Consider the following 18,829-nt stretch of genomic DNA (forward strand, 5'->3'; position numbering starts at 1 on the left):
ACTTTGAATGATCCTTAGTCATTAAATACAATATAAGAGTAAACTAAGTAAATCTAATTTTACGGTTCGATAAATTTTCAAAGTCATAAATCACCATCTCATTGTCAACAAAATCATAATACTCTTTTTTAGAATCATCCACTGGACTGACTGAAGACTTTAAAGGCAATGGTGCATCATCAAAGTTTGGAGAAGCTACGGAAAGAGTCAAAATTAGATTTGAACTTGAAGATGAGACATTAATTATTGGATACCATCTAGTAAGTTTTTTAAATTGCATTGACTTCGGCATTGAATCAGACAATTTATTAGAGACTACCTACAAATTAAGAAACAATTATTATATTAGACAAAATATACCAAACAAGGCAAACACAATAGCAAGGCAAACACAACAGCAGGGAAAACACAATATCAAGGCAAATACAAAAATCCATATTAATTGTGAATTTGTAATAGAAGTCATAGAACCTAAAACTAAATTAAATTAGTGTAAATCAATAAGAAGTATAAATTTTAGCAATAATCATTTGACAAAACTTAGAGTTCATACCAGAAAAAAGCATAATCAAATTCCCAATTTAGTATTTGAAACCAATACACCATTGTTTGATTTGTCACTCCATGCATGCCTCTGTCCAACCGCCATAGACTCTAAGCAAAAACCCAAGTACCAAACAAGATTAGAAACAAATTATAAGCATAATCAAGTCAAATAAGAAAACCCAATTGAAAATAATCTTATATAAGCTTACAATCTGTTGATAGAATATGAGAGAGTGAGGTGTAGAATTGAATGCGCAATAGTGATGGAAAGACTATGAGGGAGGTGAGATTTTGAATCTTTGATTAAATGATTGAAATTTGGAGAATGCATAGCAGTGAGTAGTTAATAGAGAGTGAGGGACTAAGAGAATTGAGAGTTATATCGGGAATGATAGAGAGAGTGAGAGTATTAGTGATTTAGTGTAGTATCAAGCAGTTGATAGAGAGTGATGGACTTAGAGAACTGAGAGTTATATCGGCAATGATATAGAAAGTGAGAGTATTAGTGATTTAGTGTAGTATCAAGCAGTTGATAGAGAGTGAGGGACTGAGAGAATTGAGAGTTATATCGGGAGTGATATAGAAAGTGAGAATATTAGTGATTTAGTGTAGTACCAAACAGTTGATATAGAGTAAGGGACTGAGAGAACTGAGAGTTATATCTGGAAGGATATAGAGAGTGAGAATATTGGTGATTCAGTGTAGTACCAAGTAGTTGATAGAGAGTGAGGAATTGAGAGAATTGAGAGTTATATCGGGAAGGATATAGAGAGTGAGAGTATTAGTGATTTAATGTAGTAACAAAAACATATATATATATATATACCTAAGTTTTTTTTTTCCCCAAAATTCTCGGTTGGGCTTGAGTCCACCCACCTCTTGCCTTGGATTCGGGCTTGAAGATAAGGTTATTTTGATACTTCTGTCTTTTTTAAATGGGCACGTGCCGCACACGTGAGTAAACTGACGGTTTCGTCCCGCAAAATGGCCTCTGGCCCCTCGTTAATATCAAATAATAAGTTTGGTTATCATAATGATAGTTTTATAAATTTGAGTACCACATTGACATTACCATCAGAATTCAGCTACTAATGATGATTTTTTTTCTATTTTAAAGCTTAAGAAGGTTCTAGTGATACACTTATGTCATTAGGGCTTATTTTTTGGGCTGGGAAAAGGAGACAAAACTGATGAGCCCTTTAGTTTCTCTACACCAGCCCACTGGTGATCTTGATCAGTGAACTCGGGATGTGTTCTTAACCAATAGAGCTACAAAACTCTCGAAAACACATTTTGTTTATTTTCGGATTTGTATATCGTCACAAGAACTTACATTACGTGCTATTTTGTACGATGCTGCAATGGTGTAAGGTACAAACTAAAGAGAATGGGATAGTACAACCAAAGCATCATATGCCTAATGTTGAGGATTGGCAATTAGAATGTTCTGAAGCTGCTTTTGGAACATGGCTCTTGTTTGGTAATTGGAAGCCAGCTTTCTGTTCACTTCATCCTTCATGGCTAAAAGCTCAGACTTTCTCTTCTCAGCTGCAGCTATCTCACTGTTACTTGTGCAATTGTCACTGCCTTGAAACTCCACAAAGCTCGACTTGACCTGAAATTTTCACTGGTACCCACATGCGTCAATAACATTTTACAAGAGTCGAACTTTCATTGTGAGTGTGACGATACTACTAGATATGTGAATCCAAGTACAACTACCAACTAGCCTAACATATCAAAATCGAGCTTTACATATCAAGTAAAGTGAAATCCGACCACCGTTGTAATTTTTGTGATCAAACTAACTGCATTGCTAGAAAGACAGTGAGCAAATAAGGGAATCTAGGGTTCCAATTTATAACCTCATTGATGCCACTCCTCAAATTCTCAATCTCCAATTGACATTCCCAACCAAACTTCTCCACATTTTGCTTAAACTCCATCATTTCAGACCCTTTCACCTCATAGTACCTCCTCGTCTCCTTCAAGCTCCTCCACCTCACTCTTCAAAACCCTAAAATTTCCAACCCCAATTTTCAAATCCAATTCAACCAAAATTTCCAACTCCAATCAACCAAAAACCATAATCAATCAAAAATTCAATACCTGAATTTGTCTGAATAATTATGAGATTTCGCGTCGAGCCGTTCGATCTTGGACCAAAGCGCCCAGATCTTGAAGCTTTGGGCTGTGATCTTCTGCTCCAGCACCAAGCACCGCTGCTCCATCACTCCCATGCCCGCGAGCTTCGACGCCAGCTCCTGAGACTTGTTCGCCTGTGCTTCTTTCTCCGCCTGAAAACGAAGCTGGAATTCGATAAGATTGTGGTCGTCGGGAAAAGGTCATTTCTGTTAACGTAATTCAAGGAGTAATCAAGGGCGTGATTTAAGTAGTAATCAAGGGCGTGATTTGTGGTAGGACTCTTGTTAGATTATATATAAAACAATTTTGTGTAAGAAGTAATCAAGCAATATACATTTCTACTTGGTATCAGAGCCAATTTTTTCTTGCTCTGTTTTTTCTGGGTTTCTGTTTTTCTTCGCAGTTGTGTGAACATGGCCGACGAGGTCCGATCAGTCCAAAATTTGGTGCGAGCCCGGCCGACGAGCTCGCTGTCACCACCATCTCGGAGCTCAGCTTCGCTCTTTAATGTAGGCGAAATCCGGAACCGCTTCACCTTCACCTATTCCTCCTCTGGCGTGTTAAACGTACCAAGCCAGACCCAAGTCTTCTTCCACGGCGCCTCTTCCTCGCTCCTCCCTAATCTTGGCAGCGTAGCGACCCCACGACCTCACTCCTCGGTAATGAGGCTAGCCGGAAATAGAGCCCGCCATGAACACAAAGACCTGAGCTTTTAGTTTCCTCCGCCGTTGCCGCTGCATCGAGCTCTCCACCGCACCGTTGGAATCGCCGCCGTTAACGGGTTTGCTGAGCTTCAAGCTGGTGTCGACCAGTTTCAGCAATTCCGAGTCGCCGAGCTCCAAATTCGACCCGACACGGACCAGATTCGATCCGCCCGGCCCAGACCAGATTCGACCGAAATTTGAAGTATCTGTCAAGAGTTCTGACAGTGGTTCCTTTGGGGGAACCAAACTCAATGAGACTAATTTTCGTAAATGGAAGAGAATTATGACATCTCATTTTCGAGGAATACACAAGATGAGGCATGTAACCGGAGTAACTAAGGCTCCTAGTGCAGATGTTGTTGTTGCCTACACTAAGTAGGACGACGATGATGGTCTTGTAATGTCAGTCTTGTGGAAAGCTATGAATGAAGAGATAGATGATCGGGTGGAGGCATGTGACACTGCGTAGACAATATGAAAGACACTTGAAGGCTTATATACTAATGACTCTGATTTCATACAAGTTCATGAGTTAATGTGCACAACTTTGGCGATGTAACATGATAGGCAACCGGTGGCGCAATATTTCACCAAACTAAAAAATATTTGGGCTGAGATTGATGTGAAACGTCCTTGCATAATCAAGAATCAGGAGGATATTGTTTGGTACCAAAAAGAGAAGGAGCTTGAGCGAGTTCACCATATCCTGAAAGGTCTTGATGCAAAGCATAACAGTGCGAAAATGGAATTGCTCAGAAAAACCGAACCCCCTAGCCTAATTACAGCTTTCACATATATATGTAAGGATGAATATCAACAAGAGAGTCTTCATCAGACACAAGTTGAAGTTTGCAGCCTTACTGTTCGTGCTAGATCTCCAGCACCACCCCTTCGGCAGGCAACTTCAGCTCCACTTCATCAACAAGGACCACCACCAGGCTTCAGAATCAGCCCCGCCCTCCTTGTTCTTATTGTCATGATACTAACCATGCTTGTGCGACATGTTGGAAGTTGTATCCACACCTTAGGCCTAAGAGGCCTAATTATCGTCCCAAGGCGAAATTAGTTATTCAATTCGTCCAGGAACTATATATCTATGGTGTGGTTGGACATGATCATCATACAACATGAGGAGCAATACCTGCCGCATCCATAGCTGGTCGTGGTAAACTTGGTATGGCTTTAAATATTTCTCTAACTTTGTTGGTTTTGAAACATGGATTATTGATTCTAGTGTGTCTGATCATATGACTTATGAAAAATCTTATTTTACCGTATTGTCTCATCCACCAGTACCATATGTTACTAATGCTAATGGTGAGACATTTCCCGTATTAAGAAAATGGTCAGATCATATTACTCCCACAATAGAGCTTCAGAATGTGCTATATGTATCTGCTTTATCTCATCATTTGATATATTTCCCCTAATTGAACACTGACGCTAAGTATTTTGTGACATTTTTTCCTATGTATGTGATATTTCAGCATTTTCTCACCGGGGAGTTAATTGGTCGGGGTATCTGAGAGGCCGGTTGTTTTATCTGGATCTGACATTTGGCATCGTCACTTAGGGCATCAATCTTTTATTGTTTTAAAAAAATCTATGTCTACTTTGTTTATTAGTGTAGATGAGTCATTTTTACGTTGTGAAACATGTATTTTGGGCAAGAGTCATCGATCTACTTATTCCCCTAGTACTTCTAATAAACATATTATTCCTTTTAAATTAATTCATTCTGATATTTGAGGACACTCCAAAGAGTCTACTGTGTCAGGAATGCGGTATTATGTGTCATTTATTGATGATTGCACTCGTCTTTCATGGATTGTTCTCCTCAAAACTAAAAATGAGGTTTTTCCGGCTTTTCAAGCCTTTTATACCACTGTTCAAATACAATATAATGCCACAATTAGAGTTCTTCGTTCTGATAATAGGGGGAATATGTGAATCGTGCCTTTCATGAGTTCTTTAACACACATAATTATTCATCAAACAATGTGTCCTTACACACCTGAGCATAATGGAGTTTCTGAAAGGAAAAATCGACATTTTCTTGATATGGCTCGATGTATTCTTTTTAGTGCCCATATGCCTAAGTACATTTCGGGTGATGCTGTCATAACTTCCGCCCACCTCATTAATCGTCTTCCCTCTCGTGTCCTTCAGGGAAAAGTTCCATATGAGGTGCTGGCATCTCATGTCTCATTACCCTCTTTTCATAATCTTCCTGCCCGTGTTTTCGGTTGTGTTGCTTTTGTCCATCTTCCAAAATATCAGAGGTCTATGTTGGATGCCCGGGCAGTTAAATGTGTGTTTGTTGGGTATGGAGGACATCAGAAAGGGTACCGGTGCTATCATCCACCTACCATGAAGTACTATGTCACTATGGATGTTACTTTCTTTGAGGACATGAGGTATTTTCCCTCTTCTGATACTACTCTTCAGATGAAGAATTCATATTTTGAAGAGTTGTATCTTAGAGAAGGGGAGACAAGTAACCCAGTAGATATGGTGACATGTTCAATTGAGATTACCAATGTGTCAGCTACACAGGCACCACCAGATGATTCTGGTGTAGTAACTCCAGAGATTCAGGTACCAGAAGATGACAACACAACTGCCCCTCATGTCTCCCGTACTACTGTTTATACACCTGACCAATGCTCTCCTGGTACAGAAGGTCACTCATATGAGGTTAGTCATTCTATTGAGGTTAATACTAGTGAAGCTAATAGTAGACAATATGTCTTGCCAAATAGGTATACTCAGGGTCAGCCAACAAAAAAATATGAACCTACCCTTCAGGCTAAAGCTAAGTATCATGTGGTAAATTTTATGTGTACCAAAAGATTGTCTAAGTCATATGATTCATTTGTGAATCAAATATCTACTGTATCAGAACCTAACAAAGTGTATAATGCATTGGGAGATCCAAAATGGAGGAAAGCAATGGAGGAATAGATTGAAGTATTACAAAAGAACAATACTTGGGAGCTTGTATCTCCACCACATGGCAAGAAGACTATGAGATGTCATTGGGTGTTTACAGTGAAGCATAATCCAGATGGGTCAGTGAGCCGATATAAAGCACGCATAGTAGCAAAGGGGTTCACCCAAACATATGACATAGACTATGATAAGACATTTTGACCTATTGCAAAGATAAACACTATTCGGGTATTGCTCTCTTTTGCTGCTAGCTTAAACTGGCCACTTAGACAGTTTGATGTTAAGAATGTATTCCTTCATGGAGAACTTACAGAGGAAGTGTACATGGATCTTCCGCCTGGATATGTGGCCGCTTCTCCAAGTAACTTTGTATGCAGATTGAGAAAGTCTTTGTATGGTCTTAAACAGTCACCTCGTGCTTGGTTTGGAAGATTCTCACAATTCATGAGGAAAATTGGCTACATACAGAGTAATTCAGACCACACATTATTTCTCCAACATCAAGAAGGGAATGTAACAACCCTAATTATATATGTTGATGATATGGTAGTTACTGGGAATGATACTGTGAGATGTCATTGGGTGTTTACAGTGAAGTATAATCCAGATGGGTCAGTGAGCCGATATAAAGCACGCCTAGTAGCAAATGGGTTCACCCAAACATATGACATAGACTATGATGAGACATTTGGACCTATTGCAAAGATAAACACTATTCGGGTATGGCTCTCTTTTGCTGCTAGCTTAAACTGGCCACTTAGACAGTTTGATGTTAAGAATGTATTCCTTCATGGAGAACTTACAGAGGAAGTGTACATGGATCTTCCGCATGGATATGTGGCCGCTTCTCCAAGTAACTTTGTATGCAGATTGAGAAAGTCTTTGTATGGTCTTAAACAGTCACCTCGTGCTTGGTTTGGAAGATTCTCACAATTCATGAGGAAAATTGGCTACATACAGAGTAATTCAGACCACACATTATTTCTCAGACATCAAGAAGGGAAGGTAACAACCCTAATTATATATGTTGATGATATGGTAGTTACTGGGAATGATACTGTTGAGGTGAATAGATTACAGAAACAGCTAGCCACATAGTTTGAGATGAAGGACCTAGGTACACTCAAGTACTTCTTGGGCATTGAGGTAGCCCGAGGAAGTGATGGTATTTATCTGCGTCAAAGGAAGTACATCCTTGATTTACTAACATAGACATATATGTTGGATTGCACTCCCATTGATACTCTTATTGAGCAGAACCATCGGTTAGCAGAGTATCCAGATTAAGTGCTTACTGAAAAACCTCGTTATCAGAGACTAGTTGGACGCCTGATTTATTTATCACATACCAGACCAGATGTTGCGTATGCAGTAAGTGTAGTGAGTCAATTTATGCATAATCCCAGTGTGGACCACATGGATGTTGTTGTAAGGATTTTGAGGTACTTGAAGTCAACTCTAGGGAGATGAGTAATGTTCTCTAATTATAATAATATCCTTGAGGTTTGTGGCTTCACAGATGCAGACTGGGCTGGAAATATTTCAGATCGGAGATCCACATCATGGTACTTTACCTTTGTTGGGGGTAATCTTGTTACATGGAAGAGTAAAAAATAAAAAGTTGTAGCTCGATCTAGTGATGAAGCAGAGTACAGAGGTATGACTCAGGGAGTGTGCGAATTGTTATGGCTTATAAATTTGCTACAAGATTTGAGTATTAAGCCTAAGTGTGCTATGCAGTTATACTGTGACAACAAGACAACTATTGATATCTCACAGAATCCTGTGCACATGATCATACAAAATATGTGGAGGTTGATCGTCACTTTATAAAGGAGAAGTTAGACACAAAGATCATTAGTTTTCCTTTTGTTCCTACAGAAGAGCAACTTGTCGATATGCTCACAAAATGAGTGTCTAAGAAGGCCTTTTATGACTCACTTAGCAAGTTGGGCATGATTAATGTGTATGCGCCAACTTGAGGGAGAGTGTTAGCGTGATTCAAGGAGTAATCAAGGGCGTGATTTGTGGTAGGACTCTTGTTAGATTATATATAGAACAATTATGTGTAAGAAGTAATCAAGCAATATACATTTCTACTATTTCTTTAAGTTAAATTGATCTGAAATTAAAGAGGGGAAATTAGGGTTTGAATTGGGACCTCAAGGAGAGAGAGGCATTGGTTACGAGTGCGCTCCATGTGCTCGAGCCGGTCACGGAACGCCAAGAGCGCCATTGCTGATCCGAGAAGAGAGAGAAAGAGAGAGATCGGAAAGACAGAAACGCCTAATGAAATTTTGAATTTCGAGTATATATATATCCCTTTGGGGCTTGAACATGTTACACATATTTTGACCAATATAGATAATTTGAAATCTCTATTTACATAGATTTATTGTATCAAAGATTGTGAAATCAAGATATACACTGTATATCTTCTAAAAAAAAGATATTACACTGTATAATTTGCAGGCATCACACTGATTATCACCAATGTTTTAAAAAACGCGCCTGAGATGCGCCTCAAAGTGTAAAAGGCGCAAGACGTATGTTAAAAGGCCTTAGCCTTAGTTGCCGAGGTGCGAAAGGCGCACACCAAGGCGCGAAAGGCGTTTCAAGGTGCGGTTTGAGACGCGAAAGGCGAAGGCCTCAATTTTTTTTTTTAGTTCAAGATTTTTTTAATAGACAATTTTTTTTGGACGGGGTCTTTTAGGTTTTGAGATTGAGACTTTAGAAAGACCACCTAGCAAACCTATGTTGGTGTTGAAGATGATGTTGTTAGAGGTGATGGTGATGATGATAATTTTGAAGCTTGAAGCTAGTTCAAACATTGTTTTTGTTTTTTTTTTGAAGCTTGAAGTTAGTACTTTAATATATAAATTTATGTTATGCAAGGTGATTTGATTAATTACATGATTTTGATATGTATTTGTTATGAATGAATAACCATTTATCATGTCTATTTTGGTTACAAATTATGTTATATATAAGACTACATATAAGACTAATGAATGCACAAGTACATGAATTCATACATAAGGCTTACGTTTTTTGCCTCAAGACTTCTGCCTTGATGAGGCTCTTTTAAAAACGCTTCGGCTACGACTTAGCCTTTTAAAACATTGATTATCACATTAATTTTCGTCTCATGTTAGATTGGGTTATTCATAAATTTGAGTATTTTGTTAATTTAAGGCAGAAATAATCGATTGAAACACTCACCGGCCTTATCAAATATTATGCTTATGTTTTTATAGTGTATTAAATTAAAATTTGACTACTCAAATTGAGCTTTGACTCTCTTTTTTTCACATAAAACACATTCCAGATTGTATGAATATATTGTTAAGAAAACGTCTACTCGTATTGCTAGATATGTTCATTTCCATTTTCAGAAACATACTCAACTTCTAGACTTCTAGGGATCCATGTAGAATCTTGGTCTCTAAGTAATAATCGTTATGCCCTTTTTCTTCCCCAACGAACCAATGAACCCTAAAAAGATCGATCCAGTACTATATGCCTCCTCTTTAAGGACTCAGATTCACACATTGCTGTGACTTGTAGAGCAGTAGCTGCAGTGTTTTGTTGCTTCCTGAAGAACACTTACATGTGCAGACCACAAAATGAGCCGTTCAATATTTCCATATATGACTGACGTGATTTGTATCGGTTCTGATATCGTCTGCAACTGATGCGCTTCTGACTAAGCAAACTGGAAAAAACTGAAAACTTCCATGTGAAAGAGGACGACGCCTTTGAGGGCCTAATTAAAAGGGAAGATAGCAGCCACTTTATAAAAGCATCTTCCACAATGTTATCTATATCAACCAAATGGTAAATTTTGATCAAAGAAGTGATTTGTGCCGAAGATCATGATCCCGAAACATGGTATTTATAGGCCTATACATCATTGAGGCTCTTTTATAATCAGAGTGGTCATTGTTCTTAAGGACTAACGACCACAACCAGACAATCGCTTTTGACCTATTTGGGAACAAAATTAGGGGTTGTAATAGCACTACTTCATCACCATTGCTATTTCATAAGGGTAAAGAGGCAGCTTCCATTAAATGATGATTCTATCACTTGAATATGTAGTTAAATTTTAAAAGACCCTTCAATTAATTTGCATTTAGTAATTTCTGACATTAATTAGCATACTGTCATGATGCATCTACATACAATAAAAATATATAAGGGTATGCATTTCATTAGTAATTTGTAAAATGGATTCTAGTTTGATATTGAGATGACCTACGAGGCTACGACAGAGAAGGAAGAAGTGAGATTCATTACTTTGATTTCATATCTAGATCCTGGAAGTATTGATTAACATTTTGAATTGTCATCATTCTCATTTCTAGTTGTCTACCAGGATCTGGGGATCCAGTTTTCTTCATCTTCCATCGATATAGGTCCGCCTCTCTTTTCTTATGTATTGGGATATTCCATGCATATATAACAGTTGAATTCTTTTACTCTTCAGATACATACGTACTAGAATTGTTTGGACTCCCATATTTCTAGAATCTTCAACTTCAATCATTTTTCGGAATAATCAAGTGTATAACAATGATTAAACTAATGTTTCACCAAGAACCATAAAATACAAAAGGAAAGCCATATATTCTGTGTCAGATCACTGTGCCGACAGAATCATCGTTAACAATTATGATGTGGTCCATATAGTATGATCCTGCTCTTTTCGCTTAGTATAACTCTGATAGCAAATCTCATTTAGATGTCCAAATCCTAAAGCTCTACCAGAATTTCATCCTAGCCAAGCAATATGGGGAGTCAGACAGATTCTTAAGCATTATAAGCAGTGTGATATACTGATATATCATATATGCAAGCATATATAGAAGAGGGATGATTAGATTTATGTCCAACCAAAGGTAAAGGGTATTAAGAAGAAGAAGACAATTAAGAAGGTGTAATACATGAAAGTGATACGACACATATCCAAGCCTATGAAACTTTGAATCGAGCTAAGAACATTATTGGCATTCTCAAATACATATGAATCCAAATTAGACAAGGGAATGGACCTAGCTGTGGAGTATGGGATCTGATGACAATCATATATGCTTTTGTGAGTTTGTCTAGTCAGAGACCGAGGCTTGTTTGGTTTAGTTTCAGCAACACAGCTGGCCAATGTTTAATAGTATTGTTCTATGCCTAGAACATGGCTTGGCCAAAAAGGCCAACAAACCGCCGCGCTATATCAATATTCTGTAGATGTAGATCACTAGATCAGCAAAAGTTGTCACAACCTCGAAATTTTGAGTATAAAACTCAAAATCGAAGCCATAAAAAATTCTAAAACAATCTCAATAAATCAAAATCATCTTATCATCACAGCGGATCATTACTGAGTTCATAGTACAACTCAGTTTAATTAATTATTACAAACCAAATTTATAATTCAAACATTATATCAAATGGAAATGTAAAAATCTTATCAATCCTCACCACAAAATAAAATAAGGCAACTTTGAAGTCTTCAGAGTTGTCTGTCGATTCTACTAATCCACACATGCGGAACTATCCCCTTCACCATCGAATATGTGCACCAGGATTGCAAAACACAAATCCGGTAAGCTTTGCAGCTCGTATGAGTAAAACAAAAAAATAACATGCATAGTAATATGATAGTAAATATTGAACATCCAATTATAAATGTACTCATGAGTCAAAGGACGACCCATCTAGTTGTCCAATAATATCTGAAAATATAAGTGCTCATGAGAAATCAGACAACTCATATGTTTACCCAATTACATTTATAATACGGGTACTCATGAGACCTAGGTACTCATCTGTTACCCCTCATGCAGTATACCGCCGGACATTGGGCAACCCATCTGTCACCCAATAATCTCAAAAATATGGGCACTCATAAGCCGGTAACCTATCTGTTACCTCTCATGCCAGTGCACCGGCACACAGACTAGAGCTCTAACTGTATCGTAACTGTCGCCCGACCAAGGCTAGGTTCTGACATGCCAACACGTCCGAAGACATCAAAAACGTTTTAACATAACCACATACAAAACAATTGTCACATGTTATTGTACAAAAAACAAGTGACATGCTCAAATATATAAATATCAATGCCATAAATGAACTGATTTGAAAATGGGAATATGACAGTATATAATATAGCAACTCATATATATGTATCGATTTTACCAATTATACACATACACAACCCACTATATCATATACATATCATAGTTCGATCTTTTAAAATATGTGTAATTATGAATCTCCGCTAAGGGTAGATTCGTCATTGTGAGAATTCTCACCTTATATTTCTGAGCGTAATTTCTAAAATTCCGCAAGCGAATCATTTACTTGTTGTGTCGATCACCTAGAATAGATAAGAAGTGATATATAAGCGTTACGTAAAACCTCAAATGCCGAAACAGTAATAATGTTTTACTGTTCAACATTTTTCGGTTTTTACGAAATTAATGTTCATGTACATACTATTCACATATTATTGTACAAGTATATACAATTCATGTATTACTGTACATATACATACTATTCCATCGTAAATACGATTCCAGTAAATACAATCACCGATTTACTTTTCATAATTTATTTTTACAAATACTGTACGTAAAATAATTTTACATTTATTGTACGTAAATTACTTTTTACATTCACCGTACAGAAATCACGTTTTTACTAAAATTACTGTTTGAAACTTTACTGTTCACGCGCCACCTCCGGCAGCCGCGCGTGGCGCTCATGCGCCACCCACAGTGGCAGTGTGTGGGGCCCACGCGCCACTTCCAAAACCGACGCGTAGCTCACCCACCGCCGCTCAAATCTCACCCATTTTCTCTCCTCTTCCCCTCCACGGCCTCCTGCCACCCCTACACTACTCCACTTCCGCTCACGCGCCACCGCAGACGGCGACATGCGCTGCTCCACCACCTCCAATCACAACCACCAAAACAACACGCATTCAACATGGGAATTCAAGAGCAAGAGGTGGGGATCGCAACCATACCTTTGCCTTGTCCAGGACCGGCCGAAAATTGCCAAAATCGCCGCCGTGAAGTCTCGGATCGAGGGGGGAGAAGTCGACAGAGTTGTAGCTGGATTCGAGCCTCACCGCCGGTGGAATCACGTCGGGGTGAGAAAGGGAGCTTGCCAACGTGCCTCCGATCTCTTGCGACGCCGGCGACGTCGAGATCGACGGAGCCGAGGTTATGCTCCGTCGGCGCTGCTCAATCTCCGCCTAGGTGCGTCGCCGTCACCACTGGTCAACGCGTCGTGGCCGTGCGGTCCCAATGACACCGGCGGTGTCAAGCACGGTGGACGGCGGAGAGAGAGAGAAGGAGAGAGGGTCGGGGAGAGAGAGAAGGAGAGAGGAATAAGGGCTGCGAGGTGGGGGTTTCCGAATTTGGAAACCCTAGCTCCAAAAATTTCTTTTTTATACATTTTTCCAAAATCGGAAACTAACTTCCGTCGTTAGTAACTTTGACGTACGATATCCGATTAGAACGCGTTACGTGTCCACGAACTCGTATCGACGAACTCTACAACTTTTGTAAGGAAGTTTTCGAAAATGAGCGACGGAGTAAAAGTCGACTCTCGCGTCGCGAAAACATAACGTTTTTCTGATTTAAATTTCCGAATGCGGTTCCGTTTCAATTTGAAATAGTCATGGAGCGAAAAATACACGATTTAATAACGTTATCAAGTTTAAAAATATCAACGAATCCTTACAAATTGACCCCGAAAAATCGGGTTATTACAAAAGTAGTTCACACAAATATAGATTGCCAAGAATGTTGATTGACTTCATACCAGGATGTCTTGTTTGCCAAGTTTTATTCTCCTAGCTTCTTTGAGACAGTGCATCACTTCATCGAACGTGTACATTACCTTAATGTCATGAAATTATACAACACTTTATATCGAGCTAACTAACCTCGAGATTATTCGATTGCTTATATCTTTTATATCCGAAAATGGAGAGTGCGGTGGGGGTTGTAGAATTTGTTGGTGTGTGCATGTGCATTGCATTCGGTGATGTCAATTGATAGACAATCCTCATCAAGTTGAACAAAGGCTGAGCTTACATTGTCTGCCTTCGTTTCATTGTATCAGAAAAACAAAAGCTAGGAGAAAAAAAGGCTAACTTTGCATAAAGGATTGGCAAGGCAATAAGCAATGCTGACGATTATAATAGGCCAGTGAGGAATAAAGCTTTGGCCGCCCATTTTTTGTTATTTGATTTATCAACAATTCAAGATAATAATAAAAAACTAAAGAAAGCCTTTCCCTTTTCTGCACTTTAGGCTCTCGCTACTTGAACTTTAAGCTAGCATCATATTTGTTGTGATATATACTAAGAGAAAAAGAGGCATAGAGTCATAAATAGAAAGTAAATTCCAGAAATATTTATATAAGCAGGAACAGTACGTTATGGATTCCACGTTCCAAAGAAAAGAGCTTTTCCTTGCAACCAATGAAGAGAGCCATCTGGTATTCTTCTCTAACTAACAACGCATATCTGTACATGCATACATAGCTTGTTATAATCAATGACAGAAATGAAATTGAGGAATAAATCTTGTTTTACAGCAACTTAATTTGACTACTAGTACTACTTGTCACAGTTAATAAATTCGAATAATGGCTTTATCTTCTCTAACAAATTAACTGCTGATCCGTGACGGCGATGAAGATGATTCATTTCTGGTTCTTGTGTTTCTGTTTCTGAAGATGATTGAGAATTTAAAAAGACTCAATTGAAGAAATTAACCCGCAGTATTCCCTCCTCTTCAAAAAGTAGTATTTACATCAACTCCCATTTAACCATTGCCTCATTTGCTTAAAATAGTCTTCTGATATAAACTTGCAAGGTAACCGCACAAACAAAGATGCAGCTCACCCAGCTTTGATGAAAGTCCATTGTTGACTGTTTACCACAGTAAATTTTAGTTATAGAGGAAGACAGAGAAATTAAAAAAAAAACATATTGATGAATAATGAGAAAGTTCGTCTTTTTTTGTTTTTACCTTTGTGGCAGAGGAAGTGAAATCAGAAATTGAAGCCGTTGAGGTTGATGAGGTTGATGAGGTAGTTGAAGTAGTTGACAAGGTAGACAATCCCACATTGTAAGCCATTGTTCCATCAGGTTGAAATAAGCCATAGTTTCTCTCGGAAGTTGGTCCAGGCTTCATATTCTCATTGAAAAGAGCAAAAACATAGATTTCGAGCCTCATTCTAGGCCTCAAAGGTGTGCCTTCATTTGCTAATTGCCTCTTGAGCAAGTTTCTATTGTAAATAGCGGCATTCTGCAAAGTTGCACCGATTTCGTTTGTATCGCCCCTGGATGGCCACCCCGTCTCTGAAATCTTGACCTCAATCCCATTGAATCCCAACCGCGCCATAGCAAAAATGGCTGCATCTACTTGAGCATACAACATATTGTCATAGTGTAACTTAGTGTAAGGGTCGATCATGCCCGAATTAGGATTGAAGAGCACATAGTCTAGCGAAATTTTATTCGGGTTATCTTTGTATGCAAAGTAAGGATAGGCATTGATCCAGAAAGGTGCTTTTGTGGTTTGCAAGAACTGTAACAGTTGTGACATAACACCAGCTACTTGAGTTTTGAAGCTCCCCGCTGAAGGCGGATAGGACTCTTCAAGCACAGCTAATGAGCAAGGTGTTGAGACCTTAATGTATGAGTCAAGGCCTAGCTGAGTTAGTGCAGATTGAATGCTGACCATGGCTGGGACAAGATTAGCTAGCAGCACGGTCGTGTCATCGTCGGTGAAGACCTCATTGCCTACCGCAATGCTGGTGATTTTTGTTGCGGGAACAAAAGGCTTGATGTGAGCGTTAACCCATTGAAGGGCTGCTTGGGGGTTCATCAACTGGCCTAACATTGCGTTTTCGATTGTCACCATTAACTCAACACCAGAATTCGCAAATGCTGTTAGTACTTGAGGATTCGTGTCGTAAATTCTAGCTTTCGTGACCTTGAGGGAGCTCAAGAGGTCTAGTACTTTCTCTGGTTCTAGCAAATTGTTGCCGAGTTGGCCATAGTTGATGCCAAGTGATGTAACTCTTTGTAAAGCTGTTAAAACATAACATGATTAATCTTAGAAAAATGGACTAAAACAATGTAGCAAACGCAAGAACCAAGAGAAGAAAAAAACAATGAAAGCAAAAAGGGTACCTGAGAAACAAAGCAAACAGATGAGGAAAGCATTGATTCTGGCAATTCTGCTAGAAATTTCCATAGAGATAGAGACAGAGGGAGAGGGAGATAATCTGAAGGGTTGGGAAGGAACTAAGAGGAAGAGGAAGGGAGATATAGAGAAGCTGAGAATTCCTTTCTTTTCTTGGGTTGGGAAATATATGGGTTTGGGAGCATAGGGGTTTTAGCTTGCCTTGCCTTGACAATGTTGTCTTTGGCTCTTAACCTCAAAAACTGGTTTTTTAATGACTTTGGGTGATCCCAATTTCTTCGAGGAGATGGTTTCTTTTGAAGATGTCTGATCAGCTTGTCTCTTTCCAACCCACGCCAACTCCCTTCAACTTGATATGACCGAACGGCCCTGCCCTCTTTCTTGCGACTAACCTCGTACCCGACCAATGAATGTGTTTTGATCGCACGAATTTCATAAATTTATTTGAAGTATATCTTTGAAATACAATAATTTAATGTAATTTTGTAACCTATCAAGGATAGTTTTGATAAAATACATTAGTGAAATATTTGTATTTTTACATAATTATCCTTTTTATATGTGTAATGATAAAATTATAGAGGAGTATATTTGACATTTCACAAGTTAGTAAAGTTTTTAGTGCACGTTTTATAGTAGTAGACATAAATGTAAAAGTAAATGCCACTAACTTGGTTAAAAATGAGCGCATGGAAACTTAATTAGGTTAATCTACTATACATCAATATATGATATACACCTCACATCCGACGGTTGACAACAAATTTTATTTTTCTGACCCCACTAACAAAATAATATCGACCGTCGAATATGTGATGTATAGCATGTATTGATGTATATTAGAATTTTCCAACTTAATCAGGGCATCCAAGGTAGGGTGGGGTGAAATGCATATGTGCCACTAGATTAATTATAAGGCTTCTATGAGCTAGGTTGTGAAAATAATTACTATGCCTTTTTCTTAAAGAAATATAAGTGCCCCTTCAAAAGAAAATACCATAATTGATAATGTTAAATGGTGGTTAATTAGTAACAATTACAAATTTGTCATGAATTGTTTTTAGCCTACGTACATTTGTTAATCCAAGTAAAATTTACTGGCTCCTAGGTTAACGTACGCAAAGCAAACCCAAGTTCGTATTCCAGCCCTTTGCACACTCGATCTATTTGGCTCATTAACCATGCATGAATCAGATCGAATCATAATATTACCTTTCGTTTTTCTTTCGCCCTTCCTCTTTCTTGGAGTAAAAGAAAGAGAAATAAAGTTTCTTCTTTCCCGTCTTTCCATTTACGAGAGATGCAAAATTAGTTAAATTATAAAAGAGATATATATTTACTATATTGGGGTAATTTCATTATCTTTAATATGATTGTGCCATAAAAACAAAATCTCTTTAATATGATTGTGCTTCACATCCTTTGTGCTTTGGTAAAGAACAAAGAATGACTCTACTCCTAGGTAATTGAAGATGTGATAGCACCGTTCTGATAGTTACAATAGCTTTAAGTCCTTTAAATCAAAATTATATTTAGAAACTAACTTACTGGCACGTTTATGATTGTATTCACCTTCTACCACTCTAGCTAGCTAGCTTTAAGATTTAAAGGTAAATAAGAATAGACGAAAAAGATACTTATGGGTTAAGTGAAATTAAACGAAGGCCAAATAGCAAATTACGAATTACTTGTTAGAAGAAGACAAGCAAGTATAACATGTATATAATGGATCACACAACAAGATTTCGACTGATTAATGAGAGAATGTTAAACCCACATAAGAAAAAGGCAGCCAGCAAATTTGTAATATGGATAAGGGTTGACTGTAAGTCTATAACTACGTGGGAGTGATAAGACAAATGAGTTTTCCTACGTATATATATATATACTATTAGGGTTTTCTTTTCCTTAATTTCTTGCTTTCCCAGGTGGCCGCTTGCATCAATTCGTTCACGTATAATTGTTGATGTTTCTCAGGACCCCCATCGGAAGGTTTTTTTTTTCTGAAAGTTGATCAACACGTACACTAACCCTTTTGAAATTTTGATTTGTTTACCGTCAAATGTAGGATCCTTATATGATTATCTCACGTGCAGAAATTGGTTGGAATCCATGATTACGTTGGCCTTGGATCGATCTCATTGGGGTTCTTAATTGAATGAAAAGCAACCAAGAAGCTTCAATATTGGATCAACTAAATTGATCGGGAATTAAAGAATCAGAGTTGTCCGGCGGTAGTGATTGTTGTTA

At 38.2% G+C, this 18,829-nt stretch overlaps 2 protein-coding genes across 2 annotated transcripts; both read right to left on the reverse strand.

Annotated features, from left to right (window-relative positions):
- Positions 1-1,963: 1,963 nt before the first annotated feature.
- On the reverse strand, positions 1,964-8,583 carry LOC126785936 (uncharacterized). Its single transcript, XM_050511617.1, is given in 5 exon segments — positions 1,964-2,161; positions 2,412-2,535; positions 2,537-2,563; positions 2,656-2,843; positions 8,509-8,583. Coding segments are annotated over 5 exon segments (612 nt in total).
- A 6,287-nt stretch (positions 8,584-14,870) lies between these two features.
- Positions 14,871-16,826, reverse strand: LOC126788187 (glucan endo-1,3-beta-glucosidase 11). The gene is made up of 3 exons (XM_050514159.1): positions 16,567-16,826; positions 15,398-16,464; positions 14,871-15,297 (listed from the first exon to the last, which is right to left on the reverse strand). The coding sequence occupies exons 1-3, from the start codon at positions 16,628-16,630 to the stop codon at positions 15,211-15,213; spliced, it is 1,218 nt and encodes a 405-aa protein (XP_050370116.1). The 5' UTR covers positions 16,631-16,826; the 3' UTR covers positions 14,871-15,210.
- Between the last annotated feature and the right edge of the window lie 2,003 nt (positions 16,827-18,829).

This window comes from Argentina anserina, chromosome 3 (assembly GCF_933775445.1).
Source record: "Argentina anserina chromosome 3, drPotAnse1.1, whole genome shotgun sequence".
In the NCBI taxonomy this organism is placed as follows: domain Eukaryota; kingdom Viridiplantae; phylum Streptophyta; class Magnoliopsida; order Rosales; family Rosaceae; genus Argentina; species Argentina anserina.

Bases quoted from the DNA above. Each gene is read 5' to 3' on its own strand.
- LOC126788187 (XM_050514159.1), bottom strand. From the start codon at position 16,630: ATGGAAATTTCTAGCAGAATTGCCAGAATCAATGCTTTCCTCATCTGT. The intron at 16,465-16,566 runs GTACCCTTTTTG...ATGTTTTAACAG, and splicing joins CTGTTTGCTTTGTTTCTCAG to CTTTACAAAGAGTTACATCA. The intron at 15,298-15,397 runs GTAAAAACAAAA...TGTGGTAAACAG, and splicing joins TCACTTCCTCTGCCACAAAG to TCAACAATGGACTTTCATCA.